Below are 27,974 nucleotides of genomic sequence, written 5' to 3' on the forward strand. Positions count from 1 at the left end.
AACGGGCAGCCCGGAGCAAAGGATTAGCGCACCGTTTAACACCACAAACTGATGAAAAATGCAACTTCTTAACTTTGATTGTAAAATACATTAAACTAAATGCTATATAAGCATCGTGGTTTAAATTGATACGCAATATAACCTTTAAAAATCGTTTTTTTCTGCAAAGCACCGCCTAATCATTTCACCATCTGAGACACCCCGGTATATGTAACACACACACCCCGCCGAACAGTACGGACATGACGTCAACGCGCCGTAATTCAAACTTCAGGAAACGAAAGCGTTTGATTTGGTTTGTAAACGGTCTCCTCCTCACAAACTGTGTGTTTTTCAGAGGATATCTCGAGTTTTCTGCTTCTGTGAGTGTTCAAATGTTTTTGTCTTTTAATGCTCGTTGTTTTCTTAGTAAGGTTTAAAAGGGGCCAGAAGGCAATTTAGACAATGTTACGTTAATGTTCGCTAGCAACTAAATGACAGGTGCGAAGAAAGCCCCAGTGAAACGTTTGTGAACTTTATTTCGTATATTATCCCTTTAATATATGTTTATATTGAAATAACCCATCATGGTAATGTATGTGAGGGTTGTCTGGTGCTGAAATTAGACATGTATCCCACATTAATGGTTACATTTACACAGACTGGAAAGATTTAAGGTGTAATGTACAGGCAAATCAGTTTATTTTCTATTAAATTGCACCAATAAACTGTTAAACCTATTGAATAATGTGATGTGAATATCCACATGCACTTCTGTGTTATGTGACAACGTTTTTTAATGTGTCTCTCAGTTTCTTTTATCAAAGCTAAGGATGTGTTTTGAGGTTCCCTTCAGTTAGAGATTTTTTTCTTCTTCTTCTTCCTTTTTTCTCAACAAATCATTTCAGACTGAATCACTATTAAATGCTTTCTGGTGGATTTAACATGAAAGCAGTCAGTCAATCTGTGAAATTTCTTGTCCCCCTGTTGCTGTCCAGATAACCACCCCTGCACCTACAAAGCAGCCATGACATCTAAAGGTGCAAAAGAGACCATCGTAGCTAAACTGGGTTTCAAATCTAGCAGCTCTGCCTCCAGGGCCGAGGCGGAGCTGGAGAAACTCAGGAAGGAGAACGGTCACCTCAGGAAGAAGATCGATGAACAGGCCAAACGACACCCCAAACCACCTGACTCGGACAAAAGCAAGCTGCTGGAGGTAAAGGAAAATGTTTGTTTATCAGTTTTGCTTTACAAGTTTAGGGTTCACCTCAAAATGTCCTGACTTTCTGTCTGTTATCTGTATCTTATGTTGGTGATTTTAGAGGATTCTTTCCCTGGAGACGTTGCGAGAAAGAAACAGTCAACAGTTGCTGGTCAAAGAGCAAGAACTGGAAACTGTGAGACAGCAGCTGTCAGCTAAAGGAGGAGAGGTATGTGTGCACATATTTGAGACATCTCTGCAGGAGTACACACATAAACATTATTTGCAGTGGACTGATACAGATACATCCACCAGGAAGCCGTGTGGTAACATGAAAACAGATACACATATTTGGACACCCTGAGGTAGTAGCTTTCTGCCCAGGGTGAAGCAATATACTGTACCTACAGCTGTGTCTTTGTGAGTACTCCTGAACTTGTTTAGATTTGTTGCACTTTGGGCATTGTATTGGTGGCATATGTATTGCTGGCAGCAGACAACTGTCAGAAAGGAGAGAAAAAAATCACACTAGAAATCCTCTGAGCTGCCACAGAAACAGTTGGGGGGAAATAGCTTCTATCCTGTTTTGACAGCAGCTCAACTAAGTGAAGTTTAGACAGCCTGTAAAAACTGCATAACAACACGTGGTCTGTATGCGGTTCACTTGATATTTATAAACCAACAATGTTTTCATGGTGCTGGGTCTGTGTGCATATTAGCATTCATGACTTGCGAGTGTTTTTGACACTGCTGTAGACATTTGATGCTATGTGTTTTGAAGTTGCTGTTTATTCTGCTGAAATCGCCTTTCTGTTGTTGCAAAAATTGTTTTCCTATTTAGGCTAGTCAGAATGGCATCAGGCTAAAACTTGGAGAAGGCATGCTGGTAAATGGAATATCAGCTATTTGTTTTTCGAGAGTCTGTGTGAGTGTGTGAGAGAGATTTAATCACACTTGCCTCCTCCTCATTAGCTTTTATCAACAGACGTGCTAAAACCAGGGCTGTTCAGTGGGCAAAGCCAGTCAGCCATGTAATGTCATTTTTGTGAAGCAGATAATTGCGTGGAAAGGAGCAAATATATTTAGCAAGCAGACTCTACTTCAATAATGGTTAAACCATCAGGTTGACAAGGTAGTCGTGTTATCGTTCATTTCGTATCATTGTGTATTTCAGGTGGTGGCATCACTGCAGGCCCAGCTGGAGCAGCGAAAGAAGGATTCAGAGCAGAGAGACACATTGTTCCAGAGCTTGTCACAGGAGACAGAGAACCTGAAAAACCAGCTGGTGACTGTTTCTGCCCGGTGTCAGTCTCTGGAAACACAGGTGGTGGGTTGACTACTTTACAGTTCCTATCATTGTCTAGATGACTTCATGGGAAGGTGGCACTGGCATTAGAGTTTTTCTTCTTTTCTCTTCTACATAACCAATATATCCTTACCCTTGTACTTATGATGATGATAATAATAATAATAATAATAATAATAACATAAACATAAATAATAATAATAATAATAATAACAACAATAATAACTATTTTTTGAGCCCTTTTCAAAACTAGTGTTACACAGTGCCTCACAAACAAGAACAAATAAAATAAGGCAGAAAAACAATCAAATACAATATCACAGTCAACAAATAAAATAAATAAACCAACAAACAAAAGTAAAGATAAAATAATGTATAAAAGTAACAGATAAAATAATTAAGAAAAAGACATATGATTAAAGTAAGCCTTGAGAGACGCTTCAAAAGAGGGCAGTGAATTTTCTCTAAGTTATTCCAAAGGGAATTGCAGCAAAATCCCTGTCACCCCCTGTCTTCATCCTTGACCGGGGAATGGCTAACAGGGCCTTAACAGAAGATCTCAAGCTACGGTCTGGTAAGTAATGATTTAGAAACTCAACCAAGTATCTCTGTACCATACCATGTAGGGCCTGAAAAGTTAAGATAAAAATTCTAAATCAATTATAAAATGGACAAGCAGCCACTAAGGGCAGCTAAAAAAAAGTGGAGGTATGATCATGCTTTTGTGATTTGGATTAAAGTCTGGCGGCAGCACCACCCTGGAGCCACGCAATCATGTTTTAGCCAAGGGATGTAAACATAGCATTACAGTGATCCAGATGAGAAGTGATAAAATTGTGAATAACCCTTTGAAGATCATTAAAAGTAGTAGAAGATCTAATTCTAGAGATATTTCTCAAGTGGAAAAAAACACGACTGAGCTAGTCTTTTCAAATGGGATTTGGGGTGAGGTTCTGATCTTAAATAACTCCATGGTCCTTAACAGTGGGTACCACATGTGGAGCTACAGTGCTAAGAGCAGGCAGAAATGGAAATATGTGTGCTCAGGGGCTATAATAAGGATTTTCTATTTTGAAGGAGATAAGCTGAAGAAAATGTTCTGCCATCCAAGCTTCAACCGGAGCTAGGCAATTAAACAGGAAGATAACATAATTCAAATGGTTTGTAGAACAAGCACAGCTGAAAATCATCTGTGTAGCAATAAAATGAAATATACTGTTTTTATAATGTGGCCCATAGGGAGTAAATACAGAGAAAATACAATTGGTCCTAGAATGGACCCCTGTGGCACCCCATACATGAACAAAGCTTGAGAGCAGGTAAAGCCATCAACAGTAACAATATGTTTTTCTGTTAGAAAAGTATGAGGAAACCACTGGAGGGCAGTCATGGAGATACCAACCCATGTTCTCACCCTTTCAATAATAATGCTAAAATCCATCGTGTAAAAAGTGGTGCTAAGACCAAGCAGAACAAGAACCGAGCATTCACCTGCATCAGCCTTCATCAGCATATCATTGATACCTCTTACAAGGGCAGTCTATGTGCCGTGCTGTCAGAAACGTGAATGAAATTTCTTATGGCTTACTGATAAAGACAATTTTCTCAACAATTTTTTGGTAAAGATGGAAGCTTAGAAATTGGTTTATGCTTGCTATACCTGGTCATAGGGATCAGTACCAGGTCTTAAAAGCCTTTTGTCCCAATATTTTTGCTGGTACACTGATAATTTAAGTGCTTATTTTGTAACTTGTTTTAAGCTATTGATGACTAGCCCTAGTATATCATAAATGATTTTGCTTCATACTGTTGGTAAATGGAATGGAGTGTAGATCATTATTAGAATTCCTGAGAAAAGTTATGATTTTTGTGGTCAGAAATCACAGATGAACAGAGTTCTCCTCTGACAGCAGTTTCTTTATCCCCCTGGCGTAGGATTAAATCCTGCCACAGTTTTCTGTCCTCTGCCTCCCATTTTAATATCCTCCATCGCAGTATCTATCTGCAGAACTGATGAAAAAGACATTTTTTTGTTAAATCATAATTTGACTAAATCAAGTGGAATTTTGGTGAGTAATTTACTTGAGCTCTAGCACAGGTGTTAAAAAAAAAGGAAATGTAAATCTTAATCAGAATTGGTATGATATTTGCCACAGTCTGGTTTTCCCTCTGCAGATGAATATGTCATGGCAGCCTGTTTGGATCCGGAGCTGCTGCACCTTAACATTTACATAATGCTCATTTCAGTGACCGTAGTGCATGAAAAGAAAACTGTTGGGAAAAGCAGAAGTTGTTCCTTTGTCCACTAGGTGGCACTGTGTGACCTCTGATTGTTTTCCTCAGTTTAACATTATCTTCACTGTAGAGCTGCCTGTCAAATCTCTAGTGATAAAATGTAATACATAGCTGCATGCCATTATTTACTCAATCACCTCAATTTAAATAAAAAGTAATAACAATTTATGCTGAATTCAAAATAACACTTTTCCCATAGTTTTATATTGTATGTAATCAGCACAGGAGTCTTTGACAAAGGTGGTTGCCTCTCAGGTTCCTCACATCTGTAGGCTGATATTCCTTATCAAAAAGCAACTGTGATTCCCGGCCAGCACTTTGATTCTTTGAGCACAGCAGGCACTCACCACACTGCTCCTGTGAGAGAGTGGTCAGCAGGATTTCCATTGGCTTCTGGAGAGGCTCAGGTGGCAAAATCACGAGTAACTTCAGGAATGCGATAGCTGAAGACTAAGAGATCCCATGTCTGCCATTTTATAGAAAAAATCTCTTTTCAGGCTCATAGTTAATCTCAATTGAAAGAAAATTGAAATTTAGAGCCAAGAAGAGGGAAAAAACACTTTAGTTTCCCGAAAGCTTCCATATAAGTTTGCCTGGTTTTCTTCTATCTTTATCAAACTTCATTAAATTAAAGATAATTGGAAAGTTTTGAAGAAAGTAAAGTGGGGATTTTTTTCAAAGTATAAAAGGTTCTGTACTTTTAATTTATCTTGTTCTGTTAATTGTTATAATGCTGGAAAATTTGTCTCTGAATCTAAATGTTAGATTGTTTCCCTAACTCTTGCTTTGGTTTTTAATTCTACCTGTGGACTCATGGTTAGAAAACATTAAAACAGAGTATGTATTTAGTCTTCATGGTAATTCTCCAGGAAAGCTCACCACCTCGAAGGCCCTTGGCTTAGCTGCAGGCGCATTACTAGAAAATAATCTGACCAATAGACCCTTCCGTCATCCTTCCTGTAGTCACCAAAGCTAATAGTGGGCTTAGCATATGGGATATACGCTGAAATCCATCTGGGAGAAGTTGACACGCTCATGATGCTTGTCTGGTAGTGAAAGAGCTCACAGAGCCTTAACACAGAGATCATGTATATGATTACTGTTGCAACAGTGCTCCCGGGGGTTTGCCTAGGCTTACTCATTGGGTGGGATCAGACATGAAGACCTAAGGGTCAAAGTGACATACTTATGAGATGACTGACTGTCTTCGAGGGATGGGTGTCGAAGAATCAGCGCTGGGGATGTATGCCCTAGGTCATGAAAACTTCCTACACTTGCTAGAGTGTTTTTCCTTGCATTATTAAAAATTGAAAGGATAAATAATTTAAACGGGCCAGCTTCAAAGTGTGTTCAGATTTAGTCGAGAAAAGTGATGGACACAAAAAGTATTTCAAGTACTGCACAAGGATGAGGACAATACTTTCATAAGAACTTTGTTTGATTGATGTCAAACAGGTGCTGAATTGTGTAGGGGAATATTGGACCGAAACTAAGCTTGATCTAAAAATGATTTTTAAAGCTACTTTGTGTTGAATAACTATAATGCTAGCAGTGCACACTGTTTTTTAGGGCATTACACAGATTTAAAAGAAGACCACCTAGTAAAAAAAGACACAGATATCATAAAATACCAGAGATAAAAATAAAATAAAAATATAAAATGGCAAGAAAGAATGGGATGATAAAACACAACAACATATTAAATATTCATAACATGCTTTTCTGTAGAATATATTTTTAAGTAGAGATTTAAAAGATACTTAAGATGTCAGCCATCTGAGGGCTCGAACAGCTAAGGCCTTCACATTTGGTCATTAGCCTAGAATTTAGGAATAACTTCTGTTTTGTGACAATTATTATTGACACCAATGTATGTCAGACCTACAGCACATGCAGTATAACACAAAAATATGTTCTTCTCTCATCAGACTGCACAGGTACCTACCGCAGACTTGGCTTTGGTGCAGGATCAGCTGAAAGATGTGAGTCCAGTCAATTATTTACTTTCTGTTTGTGTGTGTTTCTGTGTGCCAATGTAATTACCTACCTTCTTACTATTGAACAATGTGTTTTAGCTTTGCTATAGCTTTGGTACAAATACAGAAAAATATCAGATGGTTCCAGTGTCCAAATCCACCAAATATAGCAGTCAATAGTCAGTGTATGGATTGTTTATGTCTCCCCCCAGGCTCTTGAGAAGAACCAGCAATGGCTGATGTACGATCAGCAGAGAGAGGCCTACGTCCAGTCCGTCCTCGCCCGCATACACGATCTGGAGCAACAGCTGACCGAGGCCAAGCAGCAAACGAAACAAGAGGCCAGTTCAGACGGTGAGAAAAGGAATGTTGGAGGAATTGAATTAGCATATATTCGTAATTAGAATAAACAAAGGAAAAACATAACTGGCATCTGTTATATTATTATTGTCTGATTTCAGCTTACAGGAAGCATGTGGTCTGATTCATATTTAATGGGAAAAGGTGAAATTAGGGTAATAATTTTGATTCAGCTATTAGGTTTTTAGCCATAACATTACATATTAAAAAGGCGACAAGCTTAGACTGAGAAAAGATACCATGTCTTGTATAATCCCTCAATATAATGTATTTGTAACAACAGCACTGAGCACTTGAGTCAAAAATTGTACATTTTTATTGCAAGCTTCTTAATTTCCTTACTAACACTAACACTTATCACAGCCTCCTCCAGCTCTGCAGGTCCAGGAAAGGATGCTCAAGCAAAGAGCCACTATGATGAGTTGCTGTCGGGGGTACAGAAAGACTTGGAGAAGCAAAAAAATCAGTTTACCAGATCCCAACAGGAGCTCATTTTGCAGAAAGAGCTGGTAAATACAATAAGTACTATGTAACTCCTGAGTTATGTTTTCTTTTCCAAAGCCCATTCTTGTTTCTAGTACAGATTTACCTTGTTATTCATCCCCATAAGAAAGTTTTTGTCCTGCTCTATGTACAAATTAATTGACATTCACTGTGTTAAAAGGTTTGGGTTAACACTGTATTCATACATCTAGACTTTTCTTATATTCTGACATCTTTGTAATTTCTCTGTAGAACTCTGTTGGAGAAATGAGGTATACAGAGTTGACATTTATGCGAACAACTTTTCTTTGGCTCTGCAGACCTTGAAAGCACACTCCGAGCTGCAGTCTCAGAAGGAGCAGGTCAGCAGGCTCCAGGAGGAGATGTCAGCACTGCAGAGGAAGTACGAGAGGAAGAACAGAGACTTGGAGGAGGCCAAGATGCACCTGCAAGCAGAGCAACTCAGCAAAAGGTAAAGACAGTATGCCCTTTTTGAGGACGTCAAATACAAATAGCTTTTAAATTACTCACTGTCTGAAAACACTTTTAGCGGTGCAAAAAAATTATAGACGCATAGAAAACTGTTAATATAATGTTCATTAGGAAGTTTACTTTAAAATGTCAACCCTTGGTTTTCCTACGTTTTGAATTGTACTCAAAAGTGGCAAACAATTGGATACTTTGCACGGTTTCCAAAATTGATATGAATTACATAAATATTGCATCCAGATATGCAGTGAGTGAGGAGAGAAAGGTGTCATCTGAGCAAGCAGACAGGATGAAAGTTGATCTGGAGAATATGGATATCAGACTGGAGGAGGAGAGGAAGAAATCTGCTGAACTTATGTTGCAGGTGACTCATTTATTCTCTCACGTTACATTTAGTCACTAATGTTTGTTCATGAATGAAATTCTTATCTGTATAATAAATTGACATATATTTAAGTAAAACCACGTCCCAGGTTTAATTACATGGGCATATTCTGTTGTATTGATTACTTTGGGGTTCGCAGGTTAACATGCTGCAGAAGACTCTTCTGAGCCAAAATGACGAACAGCGAAGGGTCGCAGCGCTGGAGCAACAGGTAACACATTACGTGTGCAGAAAACACGAGTAAAATTCATCAAATGGTGTAAATTTTGGAATATTTTGCAAGATCGGTTATGTAGTTGTTATTAAAGGTGCTGTGGATATTCAGTTGGTTGTAATCTGCTGCCTCACTGCTAGATGCCACTAAATCTTACACACTGGTCATTAAAGTGACTATCATTTCTTAAACATAGTGAATGATCCCACTGGATTGGGAGTTAAGTACAGTAAGTTCTTGTCTCCCTCCCCCTCATATTTTTCTGCCTATTTCAAAGATCAAACTCTCTGCCAAGGACTCTGAGAATGAAAGGATTGATCGTCAAAGCATGCAGCACCAATTACATAAAGTGTTGAAAGAGCTTCGCAAGGCCCGTGATCAGATTACTAAACTGGAGTCCTCTGTAAGTCTTACTGAACATCACAACTGCACGTTCTATATTCATTCCTAAGTCTTTCAAAAAAAATGCAACTTCAAGTCAAGTAAGTTTCAACTTTTCTGTGCTCGTGTATTTCAGCGACAGCCAAACACCCGTTTCTCAGAGCCCAGCTCCTACAATCAGCTTGAGTTTGAGCGTCTTACTATTGATGACCCCCTTGGCCCCACATCCCCCTCTAAAGTCGCCAACCTCCTGGATGAAAGTTTTCTTGAGTGCCCCAACTGTCGGGCCCACTATCCCACAAGCCGCCACAGGGAGCTCCTGGCACACATTGACTACTGCTTTGCCTGAGTTGGTGTAAAACAGTGGTTCCCAACCGGAGTGCTTCTTTTTCAGACATATTTTTTAATCTCTGATATTTTTCTTGTCTGTTATTGGATATTTTTATCTCAGGCCTCTAAAATTGAAAAAGAAAATCTGGCTCTATATAAATGTAACTGGTGACAATTGGCAACACGTAGGCTCACAAATCAAAAGGGTTGGGAACAATAAGACTAGATTATGAGATCCAGTAAGGAAATATAAGCCTCACAATGTATTTTAAATGCCTGTCTGTGACAAAGGGAAAGCCTGAAAGCCATCATATTGCGTTTTTAGACTATTTGTATATTATAGTTTGGAAAAGGAATCACCATGAACCTGTGACTCCATGCATACAATCTTTTTTCTCTAAACTGGCATGATTCATGAGTTTACACTTTCATGCCTTATATGTCCAGTTCTTTTTGTCTTTAACATATCAGTTGGCCAAAGATTGATCAAATCATTTATTGAAAAAATAATACTTAATACTTATTTTGATGGTCTTCCTGCTTAATTTTTTGAGTGCAGTAATTTTTGCAGTTGTTGTTTTTCATGAAGCTCTTAATCAATTCTTGTGTTTTATTTGTGTGTATATTGATAAATGTATTTATTCGTGGGATGTTTTACAGTCGAGCTACTGTCTTTTCAGATAATAAAAGCTTTTATTTTCCTCCAGGTAACGTGAGCAATGATGATTTATTTAGCCTTTGTGGATCATCATGGGTTATACCTTTTATTGTATTTTGTATAAAAGTTTACAAACCTGCTGATATACTCCATTGATAAACCTACTGGTAATACAGTGTTCCTGCACTCCTACCTTCAGTAATCAATACCATGGCTGATTTTGCGTAACATTTTACTCTGCTTATGTAATATTGGTGATGGCATATTTGTATTATTCTGAAGAAAGATAAATTACCCCTAAGTAATTTTCTATTTTGACAGTATTTGAGGTAAACAAGAGAGGGATGGAAAATATTAGCTTTTTTTTATTTTTGTATTCTTGACTACATTCATGGTCAGTAATAATTGTGAAAACTATCTAATTCTCCTGCCAAGTGTAATCTATTATGTCCCTAGTGGATGTGTTCTAGTACAATGTGTTACTGTGTTTCTGTGTAGTGTCCTAACAAAGGGAACATTGGGTAAACCTTGCTGAACCATGTGTAAACATGACCAAGATCTTCCCCTAGCCTCAACCATATAGTTTGATTTGCCTCACCTAACCATACCTTTTAAACATACTGCTTAAGAGGTCACATGGTGCCTGGTTGTTCGTGTATTCTTTCCTGTTCAACTGAAAATCACTTCCATCTCCACCTTGACTTTTCAAGCCTGCAGTCCTGTAAGGCTGGAATGAGATTGCATGAGTTAATTCCTTGTTCTAAACTATTTAAGGCAAGGGATTAGTGAAGGTCCTCTTGGTAGGGGAAAGGGGTTAATGTCTCTTTATTCCTGCAGCCTTGGCACTGTGACTAGATAGGCTTACAGCAGACATACAGACACTGCAGTACTGTCATCTGTTAGATAGAGGGTGTTTGTTTCAATTGAGGCTGTTTGTCTTTTAAAGGAATGTCACAGAATCACATTAAAACTTTTGTCTATTTTGCTGTTTTTAAGTCATCTTTGTTTTGTTCTAATCATCTGCTCCAAAGTATTTCTTGCCATACACTGTACTGTACAATAATGTGCAATAAAGATATGAAACTTCCTTCCAATGCAGTCTTTTGTGTGCCTTTTTGACTCATCTAAGTTTTGAAGTGATGGAAAATCAGTTGGCTTTCTGAAATGTACTTTTCATGGCATTTCTGCAGTAGATGATCTATAGTGGGAAAGTGATGGCTGAGATAAATTGAGGCTGTTAAAATGTGTCTTGTTCTTATGTTTACTTAACTGTACATAATCATTGTCTTTTTAATATCTATGTATATGTAATACATGCTGATCTTCCACTCTATAATCACTTTCTCTGCTTAATCTACAGTCTTGAGGTTAACATTTCATCAGTGTCTGAGATTCCCAGTGACCCATCCAGTGTTGTGATGCTGAAGTTTCGCCTATTGGGAGAACATTGAATCCAAACCAGCTGTTGATGTAAGGTTAAAGGGCTAAACTGAGACTTTTTTGTTTTATTTGCACAATAATAAAACAAACTCAAAATGTACCCTGTACCTCATGTATTTTGAGGGACTGAATCCAAAAGCAACAGCAAGAATTCACTATTTGCAATCCAGGAATACAGATGAATATTTAAAGACAGTCAAAAAGTAAATGAGCCAATATGGTATGAATGTTTTATTTGAAAAAACTTGATCAAGTATGCATCATAAAATCAAGAAACAACCAAACTGCTATGTATGTATAGCTTAATATGTAAGTATTAAGGTTAATTAACAATATTTACTTTTGTGCCACAAGATACTGTATGTACTTCAATGTAAAAGTAAAGCCAGTGACATGTGAACCTGTTTTTGTTTTACTTGTTTTAGTAAACATGGTGGTTATACTCCAGAGCTGCAGCACTGCTGAGAGTTCAGCTTCATCTTTACAACTGATTACTTGTCACGTTGGCCTGATCTGATATGTCTTGTTTCCTCACTGAAACCAGAGAGCAAGTTCCACTGGTTTCCATCAGGAATTGTAAAAAGGTGAGAAGTTGTTTTACGCAACACTGAAGTTCCTATTAGAACACAGAACAGATGTGACAGATGTTTAGCTAAGACTAACATGCTAATCCACTTTCCTTTCTATTTACAGTATATTCATATAGATGTAAAAGTATACAGTTTGCCATTTTTAGTTGATTTCTAAAGAGGAATGGGCTGTTTTCTCTGTTTAGGCAGTCAGAGACAGAAGGAGAGACAAAGGAGAAGGAGCTCTGGACCGAGACCAGCAGAGGGGCACACAGTCCCATTGGTGGGTACTTCACAAAGAAAATTCCTGAGTGTAAACAGATCAGCTGCTCTCACAGAAGCCTGCAATGAAAAGAGGATAAATGTGATGACCTTGATGTATTTTACTGTTTTATTGATACAAAATCAAATGTAAACAGCTTATATTGATTATATTAAGGTTGCAACAGTGATTTCTAATCTAATCAGTCACACAGAGATCACAAGGACTTTAATTCAGTTAATCATTCACTCTTATTGAATGACATGAACCCACAAAAGGAGTGGATCAATACATCATGAACTCTCAGCTGAATTCAACTCACCATTGTGTGCGACGCGTCTGTATTTGCCCAGCATGCAGAGGTCCATCTTTTTCTGGGTGACGATGCGCTGGTCCTCTGCCCTCAGACCGGTCGGGTGACGGGAGAAGATAAAGGAGTAGCTGTCCAGGCAAGTGCCATCAGCATCTATTAGTCTGCAGGAGTAGTGGATGGCATAATTGTCGTAGTCGGTGTCAATCACCCAGTGGTCATCATCTTGGAGCAGAGAGAGAGGAAAGAAGAGGAGGTGGGAGAAAGTTTAGACTTTGCCCTCAAATTTGATAAAACTGCAATGACTTACCACCACATTTAACCTTGATATTGTATCCAAGTTAACATAAATGTATTTGCTTAAAAGGACACTTTGACCCTCTCCTAGTGAGCATTTGTGTGCAGTCATTTTCCAGGATCAGGGTCACCGAGGACTGAGTGCTGCAGTTGAATTTGCATTTAATTAAATCAAGAGACATCTGAGGGTCAACTATGAATGTGTGTTAGGAAAAAAACACTAACTTGGAAATCCATGTGCACAGCTTTATAAACTGAGGAAACGGATTGGCAGACAAAACAGGGGTCTAACAGGCTGTCTTTGGTATATAATATATGGTAATGACCGTATCAGTAGATAATTTAATAGCAGTGACTCTGCTATATAAGGAGCCTGCTCACACAGTAAGATTGTATTGGCTTTCTTGTCTAGTCAATTTAAATGGTTTGATAGATGGTGTTTGGGTGTAAATGTTCCCCAGCTTACTTCCACTCTGCAGGTAGGATGCAACTCCCCAATATTTCATCCTGAACTTGGCAGGGTCAGGGGTCTCTTCAAAGGTGGCAAGCATGTCGGCACACATTTCCCAGTTGCTAGAGGTCAAAGAGTGGAGAGGACATTATGAAAGATATGGTACAAAATGAGAGAGAGAGAAAGCATGAAACATCAATTAAAACTGTGCAAGAGAAGGAAAGATGAGGCTTCACAGCACAGGACTGAACTCACTTGAGAATAATGACTCTGCCCTTGGCTGTAGCGGTCATTTTGCCATCTTCTCCAACAATAAACTGGGCCACGATGTTGTCAATTAAGAACAAACCCTCTGGGTCCTTCTTTGCTACAGCATACCATACTCCTGAATACTGTGAAAGGGAAGTCCACATCAGTCCACTTAACACTGTCACTGTTTTTCATCATAAGTGAAAGCACAAAATATTCAAAGGAATACAGTTTTCTGTTGAAACTAAATTCTAGACTGACTGACAGTCTAATTAGTATTACAGCACACAATAAATATAGATATGATCATATAACGTAATACAATTGCTTCAGACTCACCCTGGACCTGTCAAAGTTTTGCATGACCTGGATGTTGGCCACCTGGCAATCCTGTGCCCAGGCCAGAGCCAGGAGACAGAGGGCTACAACGTACCGCAGCATTCTGCCTCAGAGGAAAGAAGAAATTAAAGGAGGGAAAAGTCGTACTGCGAGTTAATTTCCACTCTAGTCAACTGAGGCAGAGTGCATTAAAGTTCCTTCAAATATTTGCAAACTAATTACTCAATATAAAAAAGTAATCAGTGGTACCAAAAACAAGTTGATTAAAGGAATCAAAACAGTTTGAATAAAAAGTTATCTTTTACAAAAGCACCAGTCATCCACTTCAAATGTTCAGTTTCGAAATAAAAATACAAAAACAAAGTCCCGTTGTCAATGCGTACCTTGTTACCAAAAAGTAGTGGGCAGCTCACAGAGATCCTTTCTGTCAGGTTTGGCTTTATATACAGTTGGCTGCTGTTGCATAATGACTTCTGGAGACCTGAACCTCCCCTGCTCTCCCCAAAGCTAGCCTTTCCATTGGACAAACATTTACATAACTGCAGGCCCCAGTCCTATTGATTGTGTGTTCTGCACATTTGGCCGACCACCCCTCCATACCGCCCCCACTAACAAAAAAAAGTGTTTTCACATTGGAAGTTCTTCAGTTTTTCTTGGTCTTATGAAAGAAACCACTAGCACTGCCAAGTGGACCATCTGGAATAAGCCATACAATTAATGTGTAGATATAAACACACACACACTACAAGGTATAAACACAAAAACAGAGTTATTGAGTTGTACAGTTACAGCCTGAGTGCCAAAAGTTATAACTCAAACTGTTTTTACTTAGTGTGCACACACAGGAGCAAAGCTACACTTTAAGATCATAAATTCATGTGAAATGTTTTTGCCTTCAAGGACTGAAGCCCCTTTTCCAAGTGGCTGGGTTTCACTAAATGCATGTTTTAGCCACAAACACAACACATAAAGCTGAGTGTGTTTTCCTTGCAGCATATTACTTCACCTGATTATGCTGTCGAGAGACTCCCCAAATACTGGATCTGTATAAACAGTGGTCAGAGTGCTAAAGTCCGCTCTCAACAGAAAACAATCAATGTGAAAGAGAGGTAATCAAATCTCTTCTCTGCAAAGTGTTGAGTTTCAAACGGCAGTCAATGATGACAAGATAATTCTCGAGTTAGCATAAAATGCTTGTGTGTGCTTGTCGATGCAGTTTTGTATGTGTGTTGACCAGAGTCCAGCCAATGAGAGGTTCAGGGAGTGAGACAGAGAAAGCATTCAGGCTGAGAACATGAAATAATGTTGCATGTAAACCACACACATCTTTTAAATCAGAACATGAATCAACAGAGACATGTTTATCTTGCATAGAGAGAGACTTTTATATTCTAAATCTGTGACTGAACTATTAAGTTAAAGCCAATAACTCCCATATTGATGTAACTTCAATTATATTAAACAGATTTTTTTTATTTACTATTAAAAAAGAAGACTGTTTTTGGTCAGTTTTTATGATCTGTTTCATCTTGCTGTTGGAGGCACAATTAAAATGAACACCACTCACTGTGTAAGCAAGTCAAAAGAAATACCTACACACTACTCCCTGACACAGGTCTGTATTTCATCTAACTTCAATTTACTGTGGCAGATTTTTATAAATCAATGCAGTTGTTTTGCACTGAGATCATGTAACAAGTCCTTTGAGGCTTTTGCTGAATTAAAGAGCACTGCCAAACATCTGCAGCTTACATAACCGAAGGCCTGGCCAGTTAAAAACAGTGCAATCACTCATTTTCAGCAGGAATAATAGTGGTTGGAATTTGGCCAGAGGCTGCGCAACATTTCATAATCATCAGGATTGGCCAAGTGGTGATATAAGTTACACTTTCAGGTTTTTTTCCTATGCAACATTTTGGGCAGTATATTGGTAGATGGTAATGTCATGCTTAAAGCAAGAGGAAGTTTCATATTGTAAGATACTGACACTTAAGTAAATCAAAATCCCAAATGATCCCCTGTAAAATTGGGGATTGGGCAAAAGGCCTTCTAGTTAAATACACTGCTTCCATCTGAGCTTAGGAGTTTTGAGGAGGATAAGAGGGGCACAACATGGAAATATGTGTATTTAGCTGCATTTTGGGTAAACTGAGTATTTCATCTGCCCACATGAATATAATGCAGTCCAATCCAACACCACCACCATGAGCCTAAAGAACCAAAAGGCTGAGTCAACAAGCCTCACAAAGATAGTATTTTGTGAGGGCAATAGACTAATCCATTACTTGATTAAGGTTACACAATGTGGAGCATTTACCAAGTGAATTACATCACATAAAACCTTTAACTTGCTAATTAAGTCTTAAATTACTACTAAAAAGCAGTTAAACTTTAAACAAGGTCAATTTTGGGAAGTTTTTCTCTGCCCAGATGTTAAAGCGAGACTGTGCAACTATACAAGACAAAATATAACATTGTTCCTCTTATGAATGTTGTATTCATAAGCAATAAGCTCAGTTCAAAGAAAGCACCAAAGGGTTTTGGTCATGCAGCTTTGCACTAGCCTATTTTATGGTGCTGCTATTAATTAATGATAGTAAACTTTATCCATTTTGCTGTGTAACTGACATTACTGGAGCTGTTTGCTGAATTCCGTCACTCTCAGTCAGGTGGGTCAACTAATGATGGTGTCTTTAAAGCAGCTATAATCAATATTTGTATTGTTGTTCATAGTGATGAACCTATAGAAAATGTTCACTCAACTCTACAGCTCTGCTCAGCTTCATGGAGCTAATCTTAGTCCAACCCTCAACTTCACTGTTTGGTTTCACAGCAAGCAGCTATTAAAAAAAGAGAAAAAAAACCCCACTGTACACTACCTGCTCAGCACCAAAATGGCAAACACACACAATTAGTGACTAGCAGGTAAACAAAGTGAAGTATTTAGCAACTGAAAAGCCAGAGATTTCCCTCAGGAGTTGACAAAGATCAAAAACAATACTAAATGAATGATAATGTTGCTCTGTAACTGAATAGATGTGGAAATAAGCAAATGTGACTGTGTTGTGTTTGCAAATTGTTTCCCCAAGTGGCCCCAAAAAAATCTGTTAATGAAGGTTTAAAGGAACTACCTGAAAACATGCATAATGGACAAAAATCTCTTTATTTTTGTACATGCCCTAAAAAAAATAACAATCATTTGAATCTCTTATAAATTACATTGTTATATAACATTTGGCTGACTTCTCCTGTCTGTCCTCCTGCCTATCTTTTCCCTTTCACACCTTACCAGTTTCTTCCACTATGAAATACAGGCTGCTCTCATTTTTTTACCACAATGCCTCACATCCTTCCCTTCACAAGCTTCTCTTAATCCCCACAGCAGAACATAGTGGGGAACTACTAACCAAACAGGACACTCAGTTAATAATAGCCAGCCACCTTTATTAAGGGCCTTGTACTCAGATATCCGAGCTCCACTAATAGGCCAATTTCCAGTTCTGGTAATGATACCTCTATAATGATGGTGATTTCATTAGAGTGTGCAGGTAAGGCTTGCCAGCTCATTTACAGCATTAGATAGGCTACTGTTATGATCTCTGAGGCTGACACTATTTAGGTACTTCCTTTGCTGTAGCAACAACAAGGCTAGAACAGCGGTAGTCTATTGCCTAATGCAGGACACTTAGGTTATTTGAGGCAAGGAAGGTTGATGTCATGAGTCAAAATCAGGGATGACACTGACAATGTTAGGTTCTAAGATTAGGCTACTGATGTGAGGCCATTTAACTGGTTTGGAAAAGACTTAATCAGGGTGCAGCTCTATTCAGAGGCTGCCGAGTTACCCTTTACCAGAGCACTTTGACCTCCTCAGCTCCAGGGCTTGCCTACTTATCAGCCAGTGTTTGTACTGTCCCTTTTCCCCATGGATGGGGAAGGGGGCTATTTCTGCATTTTCTGTTATTTCCTAAGAGATTTTATCTTTCAATATCACTCAATTGTACACCTGTCCATCACTGGATCACTGCCCTGATCACATCCTTCTGCTGATTTGAGCCCAGGCAGGTATAACACCTGGCATTTGACCTGACAATAGTCTCTCCTGCGCCCTCCCTCGGATGGGGAGGATTGCCCGATATAAAATGATCAGCGTTGGGATTTGCGATTTAAGGACGCTTAGAGCAGGGGTTTTAATGTCATGACGTCACATTAATTAGCGGCCACTTTGATCCTTTCAAGCCTCTAAGCCGCACTCCGTCCTATCTTCTGTCTGACTGTGGACACTAGATGCGTTAGTGACTCCGTCGGGTACCGTTGGAGGAGAATGCAAGTCTGCACAAACGGATGCTACTGATCCAGCCGACCCTGTAGGCCAGATCGCAGCTCCCAGCTCCCCTCTCCGGTCTTTATACAATTTCCCCCACACACAGGTGATGCTTTTGTAAAGAAGACGACTGGAATACAAAAGTAAGAGTTCATCATGGCAGACAAGGATAGTGTGGAGAAATACCTGGAGAACAATCCACAGTTCGCCAAAGAGTATTTTGATAAGAAGATGCGCGCTGAAGCCTTGTCCGCCGCTTTTTCTGCACCTGTCGATGTTAAAGACACTGCTTCCTTCAAGGATATTAACTCGGTGCAAGAGGCCGCAATCATCTTCGAGCTGGTCCAGGAGATGGAGAAGCCGGATTGCATGGAGAAGACCCTTCATAAAGTGTTGCAAAGAGTTGCCATGATCATACAGGCAGATAGGCTCAGTTATTACATCAACCGGTCGAGAAATGGAATACCTGAGCTCGCCACTTGTCTCTTTGACGTGACCCCGACATCCAAATACGAGGCGAACTTGGTCGACCCCCAGACTGAAATTGTGTTCCCTCTAGACATGGGTATTGTGGGTTTCACCGCGACTTCCAAAAAGGCCCAAAGTGTCCCTGACGTCACACAGGTGAGAAGTAGAAATGTTCGCGCAAGCCTGGAAAGTTGTGTGCCAGTTAAAAAAAAAAGTGATATAGAGAGGTTCCCTTTCTCTGCACACTTAATCGGTGCAAATTGATGTAGTTGTTCGTTTTGGTTTTTTTAAACGTACTTAAATTCATACTTTGACACGTTTTTTGAAGGTAATTGGCAAGTCTGTACTCATTTCAGTATCACTGATAGTTGACTCAGTCCCCCCCGCCCCTAAATGTGCAGCCTTAGATGTTTTAATTGAGCCAGATTAAGAAATATATTCACTTGATAATTTCACTTGACTTCATAAAAAGAAGTAGGACAAAATAGTTTAATATTCCTCTACATAGCCACTGATTAGATGGACATCAGTTTGATATTTGTCCAAATCTACCTTAGAAATGAAATCCACGTTCTCCAAGTTTTTGCAGCAGTTGCTCAAAACTGTCATTGAAGAAAAGAATGATTTATTGGCCCATCTTGTCTAGTGACAAATACTAATGCTGGTTGAATGTCACCAAACAACCGACTAGGCCTAATTATAGTTTCTGTATTAAAAAAACAAACAATCTATTTGAGAAGAAAGCCAGTGGTAGACATTAGACATTAGACATTATCCACTGTAATCTTTAAAGGAGACAGGCAATTGATGAGTTAGTATGAGTGTGTAATTGTATATATGTGTTGTTGTAAATCCACCTTTAACTATAACTGATATGATGTTCTCTTTCAGAATAAAAAGTTCTGTGACTTTGTGGACAAACAGACCGGATACCAGACCAAATGCCTGCTCACATTTCCCATGATCGCTGAAAAAGAATGCATTGGAGTAGTCATGGCACTAAACAAAATAGGACAACCTAGTTTCACTCCAGAAGATGAAGCGGTAAGAATACACGCACATATATTTGATTTACTATGTGAGCTGGAGAACAGGATGAACACTCTGATGGAGACCACACTGACTGTCATAAATGGAACTTGATTTTGACCCTATCATAAATTGCTAATTTAAGTCTATTTATTATGTCAAAAAGTAACAGCAGTCTGTATCACCTCATCAGATCCACAGTTAATTTTCTACCACTTTTTAAAATGGAATGTAATTAAAGATTATTACTGTATGTACATCTCACCAGTAGGGTGCAAAACACCCCTATTATGTCAGTGGGAGCCAATCAGACCTTGATTTGGCTTGAAAAGAAGTCTAATTATTTAACTCTTAAGTCGATATCAGAGAAAATGCACTATTATCAGAAGCTATAAATTAACACAGAAGCACATAAAGAATGAGCTTGTGCCGGTGAAAGTCATGCTTATACATGCTTATTGAGGCTTATCTTATTTACAGTGTAGTGCAGAGTGGAGTGTAACGAGATCTAAGGAGATGATAGGTGGAAATGAGACACAGAGTAAAAGCTTTACCTGCTAAAGATGCATTATAATGTCTAATAATTATCACTCTACTCTCTGAAAGCTTGATAGTGACTGAGCAGATTGTTTCCTTTTCTTTTTCTTTACATTATTATCTTTATCAGGTGAACATCTTACATCTCTGGGATGCAAACAGTTCAGGATCTAAGAATAACAGACTTCATATTTACATATTTTTCAGCTCGATCACATATTTTTCAATTTACCTTATCTGATTTGGTAATCAGATAATAGCGAAATTGTATCATCCTTTAAAGACTTATCATACGAGATGTATGAATATATGTACAAAAATTATGTAATCTATGTAAAGATGAACCAAACTTGGATTTAAAAGACCTCACCTCATACATCTTAAAATAAGTCTATTCTTACCAGTGTGTTATATCTGAGCAACACTCTGAGGTTACATACTCCATATGACTACATACACCCACTACATTATTCTTGTAGAATTCACTTGACAACTCACATCTTTCCTGAGGGAAATGTAAATGATCTTTATGTCTTAGAATTGATGTGTATTGATGAAACCTCTAATCTTATTTGGTCCTTAGCTCTTCCACAAGTACATGACCTTTGCCCAAGTCATCACTCTGCAGTACTTCACAGCCTACATGTTCAATGTGGAGTCCAGGAGGAGTCAGGTAAACTGAACTGCTGCTGTTTAAAAATAAATAAATACAAATAAAAGCTCTAACTATCATTCAGAAAGTCAAGTGAGAGTGGGATGGGTGTTGGTAACCTTCTGTCAGGTTACCAACAGAGTTCATACTGTACACCATACCTCATCAAATATTTCTTTGCCTCCCCTCCTGTTTCTTTGGCTAGGTGCTGCTTTGGTCAGCCAGCAAAGTGTTTGAAGAGTTGACTGACATTGAGAGACAGTTTCACAAAGCCCTCTACACTGTTAGGACCTATCTACAATGCGAAAGATACTCAGTGGGCCTGCTGGACATGACCAAAGAGAAGGTTGGCCTTATAGAATATATTACATTTTAGAAACAGGATTGAATCAGTTACATTTATACATGTATGACTGTAGATGTAACTAACCTAAAACTTTGACCATCTGTGTTATTTTTTTCAACTAGGAATTCTATGATGAATGGCCAGTGAAACTGGGAGATGTGGAACCCTATAAAGGACCAAAAACACCAGACGGCAGGGTAACAAAACTATACTTCTCATGAAACCAAATTTGGTTACATATGGCACATGTGGAAGTTTGTCATTTCTAACGATCCTCTGCTTGTATTCAGGAAGTCATCTTCTACAAGATCATTGACTACCTCCTGGAAGGCAAAGAAGAAATCAAAGTCATACCGTGAGCAGCTTCATACATTAAAATACAGCATACTGTAAAAGAAATGACTTATTTCTGAATAGGTGTCCAAACTTAGTTTTTGATCTCAGTCTCTGTCATACAATTTTCATTTAAAGTCCATTTATCATAGTTAAGAAAGCGCAGACATCCTATATATTTTAAAATACAAATATATTCATACATGTCCACCTTCATGCATTAACTCTGCATCAATCGGCCATTTGCATCACAGTCTGCAGAATGTTATTTGGCAAAGCACTGGCTTTGCATTACAGTGGAGTTTCTGTAGAGGCAACATCTGTTTAACATGCCTGTCAGGGAACAACCTGCTCACACAGCTCTGTATGTTTCTCTCTTTCACACTCTTTCAGTGGTCCACCTGCAGATCACTGGGCTCTAGTTAGCGGACTACCAACCTACGTTGCAGAGAATGGCTTTGTAAGTTTCTCAAACCTGCTACACGACAATTCATTATCGGAAGCATTAAAGCTATAAAGCAATGACAGTAAAGGGGAACTGACTTGTGGAATAGCCACAAAGGTGTATTGACTGAATAAATGCAGAACAGTAAAAATGTAATTAAATACAGGGTGAAGGGACCCATTCAGTACAGTGTGATAGAGCTCGACATATATTACACTACGATAGGTTTTTGTCCAAAACATAATCCAACTGTATCTATATGTAGGTAACAGGATGGTATACATATTGCAATGCAAAGTCATTTAAAATGCAAGTCACAACAATTAAAGGGAGAAAACATTATTTAGATTAATAGCACAAAGATTAATTAGATATAGCAGTAATACAAAATAATCTTTTTTAATGATGAAGAGTCAACCTACATTTTTCTTCCTGCAACTGTCTGCAGATCTGCAACATGATGAACGTGGCTGCAGATGACTTCTTTACTTTCCAGGTGAGCAGACTTCTATAAGCCTTTTCATTTTCTGTGCACACATCAGACACACACAATTCAATGTACATGTTGTGCGTGGCCACCTTGGCATGCACTATATAGCCGATTCCACATGTGCACTGAATAGAATACAAATCACACAAGCTGTTATACAGATTTCAACCTAGAGATGCATTTCAGTCTCCCCTGTACATTCTGTAGATTTTATGTTATGCCATCTTCATGCATGTATTTATTACTGGTTTGAAGCATTCAATTTCACTGTCTTTCAGAAAGAGGCTGTGGATGACACAGGTTTTGTCATCAAGAATTGCTTGTCGCTGCCCATCGTCAACAAAAAGGAAGAAATTGTAGGTGTTGCAACGTTCTTCAACAGAAAAGATGGGAAGCCGTTTGATGAACATGATGAACAGATTACTGAGGTTAGCACCGTGTATTCTGTGTCTCTCTGTTGTGGACACACTCTTGTCGACGCTCTGCACCACAGGTTCCCCCTGCAAAGACAAATATTTGTTCAGATTTTGGAGCATTTTGGAGCACAAATTTGCATATTAATGAAGAAAAAGTCATTTAGACTTAATAAATACTGTAGTTGTAGTTATATAGTGACGAGAATCTATAAATAATCATAAAAAATGTCCAACGGGAAATAAAATCATTGTTTGTTCTTTTGTGTCCTTCATCATCATCATCATTATTATCTCTCTCTCTCTCTCTCTCTCTCTCTCTCTCTCACTCATTCACTCACTGTGTATGATTCAGGCCATGACACAGTTCCTGGGGTGGTCGGTGCTAAACTGCGACACCTACGACAGGCTGAACCGTATGGAATGGAGGAAAGACATCGCTCAGGAAATGCTCATGTACCAGACCAGATGCACAAATACTGAGCTGCAGTCCATTCTGGTCAGTATTTCCACCACATTTATTTATCATACCTTTGACTTTTCATCAAGAGGCCACTCAAGCAGGAATTAAAGGCAATCAAATGTTAATGGACTGTGAATAGCATATTGAGTAGCAGTGCTCTAAAAGCTATTAAAGGACTTATAGAAGGTCTGGTGGATCATTTAAGGGCTTGACAACTAACAATTTACAAAGTTGCTGCTTGGACAACTTATTGGAAGTGAAGTATCAAAACACGATTGATGTATAATCATGAACATATATTTGTATTCTCTGCTTATCCAAAGGAATTTAAGATGACCCCGTTGCAGTGAATTGCTCTAGACGATGGCAGCACCTTCATGGGAGGAATTTAAATGTCATTACAAATGCTTGTTCTCTCTTTTCTAACCAGAACACCCAGGAGAAGTTTGACGCAGAGCCTGAGGACTGTGACCAAAAAGAGATGTACAAACTATTGGTAAGATTTGTTTGAACCTTCAGGGAAAAAACTTCCAATGAAATGATACACAGGATTATTATATTACTCAATCACTGGCAAACCAAATAAATGTATGAATGAGATTACAAATGTGTGTATTCTGTACTGTCTAGAATATTGGGAAATTATTATAGCAAGTCTAACTCCCAAATGTAATTAAATTGCCCTGAAATAATACTTCTTTTATTCTTAAGCCTGTCACTTCATTTATGGACATGCTAATCATGCAGTCATCTGTTTTTTTTTTATATTGCCTTGTTCATGGATGTCTTGTGTGTTTTGTGTGTTTCTTCAGAAAGCAACATGCCCAGTAGCTGATAACGTCAACGGAGAGAGCCTGTACCTGTTCTCTTTCAGTGACTTCCCTGTTACGGAGCATGGTCTCATCAAGGCCGGCATTCGCATGTTCTTTGAGCTCGGAGTTGTGGAAAAGTTCAAAGTTCCTGCAGAGGTGAGTCTAACAAGCAGACAGACAGGCTTCAGTGAGCCTGGTATGATTTCATTCAGTGTTTATTTTAATTATAAAAAACAGTGTATCAGTATTCCAGTAATTCAAAAATCACAATTAAAAACACATTTTTAATTAGTCTGGAGCTCTTTTTCATGTTCTCCACATTATGTCCTCGCCATGAGATGAAGCTGCAGTGAATTATTTGCAAAAACTGTTTTTGGAACCAATTTTGTCAAATGTGGGTCTTTTTTAAGATAAGTGAGGAGAAGTGTGAATCATTTAGGGTGCTGGGTAAACTGCCCTGGGTCTATTTTGCGTGGGAGAGAAGTAGATGTTTTCCCCAATTGGTGTCTTGAAGAATAACACGCTGTTTGTGCAAACATGGGCGTTTCCCTGAGTCCTGGAACAAAAATGCACTTTTTAAAAACATGGTGCATCATGGTATCATCCGAACTCTCTTTATGATAAATTAGTCTATTCTTTCCACTTTATCGTCTCCTCACCCATTCTCCCTTTTGGTCTCTCCTCTCCCACTCTTTCACTCAGACACTGACCAGGTGGATGTACACAGTGAGGAAGGGTTACCGTGACATCACCTACCACAACTGGAGGCACGGCTTCAACGTCGGCCACACCATGTTCTGCCTGCTGCAGGTAAGGCTCTTTCTGCTGTACAGTCCAACACATGACACCTAACAGCTCACTACACCACTCTGACCTAAAGCTTACAAAATGAATCTTCCTAGCTGTGCTGTCTTAATATCGGTCTTCCAATACAATATCTTTTTTCAGAGTGGTGGCAGTTTAATAGACCATCGACTCTTATAAGAATGTGTGTGTCTGCAATCCACTCACATAGGCCTATAACATGTTTTATTCCTTCACAAAGCTAATTGAGAATTGCATCAATACAGTGGAATATAGTCCAGATTAAGAATTTACAACTACAGCATAACAAAGCTTTAATGTCCTTTATATGAGGATTGATGGTGTTCCATATTTAGCTGTTTCTGAATTTAAAAGCCCTTTGACGAGGCTTTTAACAATCAAATCAAATTTTATTGTACATTTTTATTATTATAGGTCACAAGCTATACCTTACTAGTGCTATGATTTCTCTCATCCCCCTATAGACAGGGAGGCTGAGGAAGTACTTCTCTGATCTAGATGCCTTTGCCATGGTGTCTGCTGCTTTCTGCCATGATATCGACCACAGAGGAACCAACAATCTCTACCAGACAAAGCAAGTCAAAGATATTTCATCCTGTGTTTGCTTTCGAGGTGTGTGCAAGTGTGCGTGACCTGTGTGTAAAGTGATCTTCCTCACTCTCCTCATTTGTGTGTAGGAGCCAACATCCTCTGGCCAAACTTCACGGCTCTTCCATCATGGAGAGACACCACTTGGAGTACAGTAAGACGCTCATGGCTCAAGAGGTATGACACATTATTGGTCGAGAAGTAAAATGTTAGTCTTATTTGACACAAGGAAAACATATTTTGACCAGTCTTCATTGTCTTTCGCAGAGCCTGAACATCTACTGCAACCTTCAGAAGCGTCAGTTTGAGACTGTGCAGCACATTTTTGATGTCTGCATCATCGCCACTGATCTGGCCCTTTACTTCAAGTGTGTTATCTGAAATATAATAAATAGTCAATGTTTGTCTGTCTATCTCTTGTTTCGGACTGATTCAGAAGGTCTCATGGAATCAATTTGCGTATTTGCTTATCAGTTATTGCAACTGGCTGACTTTGACTCAATGTGTGCCTGTTTGTTCCCACACAGAAAGAGAACCATGTTCCAAAACATTGTGAATGCCACAGAGCCGATGCCAGATGAGAAGGAGGCCATTGCATTTGTTTCCAACAACCCCGTCAGGAAGGAAATTATCATGTATGTATCTCAACAACACTGTCCGGTTTTAAAAAACATATTTGTGAAGAGACTATTGAAACAGATTAACCTAACATTTTAGTAATTAACAAATTACTGTATATACACCGTACTTCGCTGTATGTATTGGTGCTGATAAATAACATACAGGGCTTACATAGTTGATATTCTATCACCAAATAACTATTTCAGTTATCATACAGCAAGTAGTGTTATACTGCAAATCTTCAGCATGGGTCAACAGGGGGGGATCTTCCCTTTCCTGACTGTCCGTCTCTCTCCCCTGCAGGGCCATGATGATGACAGGTTGTGACCTGTCAGCTATCACCAAACCCTGGGAGGTACAGAGTAAGGTGGGTGGCCTTCATTTCTTTCACATGGGGTGATTTAAAAAAATTTCACAGGAATGTGTTTATAGTTCATATTATGAGTTTATGAGAACAGGCAGTGACTAATACTTTAAGTCTTCCTTATGATCTGCAATAATAATAATAATTTTTAGCAAATTTACTGCATAACTTACATTGAGAGAGTACCATGAGTCGAAACCCATTTTTTGCCTCTTATCAGCAGTAATCTTTGCCCTTTATTAATCTTTAATTGCCTTGTCTTATTCTTTATACCACTTATGTGTCTGTGTCTCTAGGTGGCTCTGATGGTGGCTGCTGAATTCTGGGAACAGGGAGATTTGGAGAGAAGTGTTTTGGACCAACAACCAATTGTAAGGCTTCTTTTTCTCTTCTCTTCACTTCACGTCATTTTTCTCAGGGATTTGGACAACTGTTTGTTTTTCTCAACATTAAACTCTCCCCTCTCTCTATCTTTCTCAGCCCATGATGGACAGAAACTGTGCTGAACAGCTGCCCAAGATGCAGTGTGGTTTCATTGACTTTGTGTGCGCATTTGTATACAAGGTAAGTCACCGTGCTGTTGCACCATTTATATTTCATCCTAGGAAAAAAGACAAGCATGGATCATAAAAACAATGAAAGGAAGGTAATAGTTAGAGGAAGTTTTGCAAAGGGATTGAATCCATCTTCTATTTGAAGCAGCAGAGTTGTTGTTGTAACTTCAACTACCTTCGGCGATATACTAGTATGTAGGTGAAATGAAACCTGTTGAACCTAGCTGGCCCCAGCAGGAATCAGCAGGCTGTTTGTCAGTCAGGATGGTATTTGGACAAGAATGCACACATAGGCCACATCCATAACAATTACATGACATTGCAATGACAGAAACCATCTTTCTTCTTAGTTTTTCATCTTTAAGTGCCCCACATAAATGAATATACTCATAAATCAATTGTGTTTTTCTTCATTTGTCAGGAGTTCTCCAGGTTCCACAAAGAGATCCAACCCATGTTTGATGGTCTGAACAACAACAGGTCACACTGGAACGCGCAGGCTGAGGTGTACAATGCAAAGATGAAGGCCATTGAGGACGAGAAGAAGAAACTGGAAGAGGAGGAAGCCAGGAAAGGTAGAAAAACGTCACTCAATGGATCTATACATCTGTGTATATTCCAGATGATGAATTGTTCAGTGTTGAATCATCTTACATGAACATATCCTTCTCTCATTTGTGTTTCTCCAGCTGGCGGAGGTGAAGCAGGGAAGTCAAAAACCTGCACCGTCTGCTAA

General features: G+C 38.8%; 3 protein-coding genes across 3 annotated transcripts; 2 read left to right on the forward strand and 1 right to left on the reverse strand.

The window, feature by feature from the left end:
* The first annotated feature begins 286 nt into the window (after positions 1 to 286).
* Positions 287 to 9,576, forward strand: cep55l (centrosomal protein 55 like). Its single transcript, XM_053340831.1, has 12 exons — positions 287 to 362; positions 978 to 1,195; positions 1,302 to 1,409; positions 2,355 to 2,507; positions 6,710 to 6,763; positions 6,970 to 7,111; positions 7,481 to 7,626; positions 7,921 to 8,072; positions 8,330 to 8,453; positions 8,614 to 8,685; positions 8,966 to 9,091; positions 9,206 to 9,576. The coding sequence occupies exons 2-12, from the start codon at positions 1,007 to 1,009 to the stop codon at positions 9,416 to 9,418; spliced, it is 1,479 nt and encodes a 492-aa protein (XP_053196806.1). The 5' UTR covers positions 287 to 362; positions 978 to 1,006; the 3' UTR covers positions 9,419 to 9,576.
* A 2,137-nt stretch (positions 9,577 to 11,713) lies between these two features.
* rbp4 (retinol binding protein 4, plasma) lies at positions 11,714 to 14,456 on the reverse strand. Its single transcript, XM_053340834.1, has 6 exons — positions 14,358 to 14,456; positions 13,975 to 14,077; positions 13,642 to 13,778; positions 13,402 to 13,508; positions 12,651 to 12,863; positions 11,714 to 12,408 (listed from the first exon to the last, which is right to left on the reverse strand). The coding sequence occupies exons 2-6, from the start codon at positions 14,074 to 14,076 to the stop codon at positions 12,389 to 12,391; spliced, it is 579 nt and encodes a 192-aa protein (XP_053196809.1). The 5' UTR covers position 14,077; positions 14,358 to 14,456; the 3' UTR covers positions 11,714 to 12,388.
* A 3,998-nt stretch (positions 14,457 to 18,454) lies between these two features.
* On the forward strand, positions 18,455 to 27,974 carry pde6c (phosphodiesterase 6C, cGMP-specific, cone, alpha prime). The gene is made up of 22 exons (XM_053340830.1): positions 18,455 to 18,922; positions 19,658 to 19,810; positions 20,916 to 21,005; positions 21,190 to 21,330; positions 21,453 to 21,527; positions 21,621 to 21,685; positions 22,057 to 22,123; positions 22,557 to 22,604; positions 22,877 to 23,026; positions 23,367 to 23,510; positions 23,905 to 23,970; positions 24,287 to 24,442; positions 24,989 to 25,096; positions 25,576 to 25,685; positions 25,789 to 25,876; positions 25,967 to 26,067; positions 26,227 to 26,334; positions 26,624 to 26,687; positions 26,981 to 27,055; positions 27,165 to 27,248; positions 27,660 to 27,813; positions 27,928 to 27,974. Exons 1-22 carry the CDS (start codon positions 18,455 to 18,457, stop codon positions 27,972 to 27,974), a joined length of 2,562 nt encoding a protein of 853 aa, XP_053196805.1.

This window comes from Scomber japonicus, chromosome 20, assembly GCF_027409825.1.
Source record: "Scomber japonicus isolate fScoJap1 chromosome 20, fScoJap1.pri, whole genome shotgun sequence".
Classification (NCBI taxonomy): Eukaryota; Metazoa; Chordata; class Actinopteri; order Scombriformes; family Scombridae; genus Scomber; species Scomber japonicus.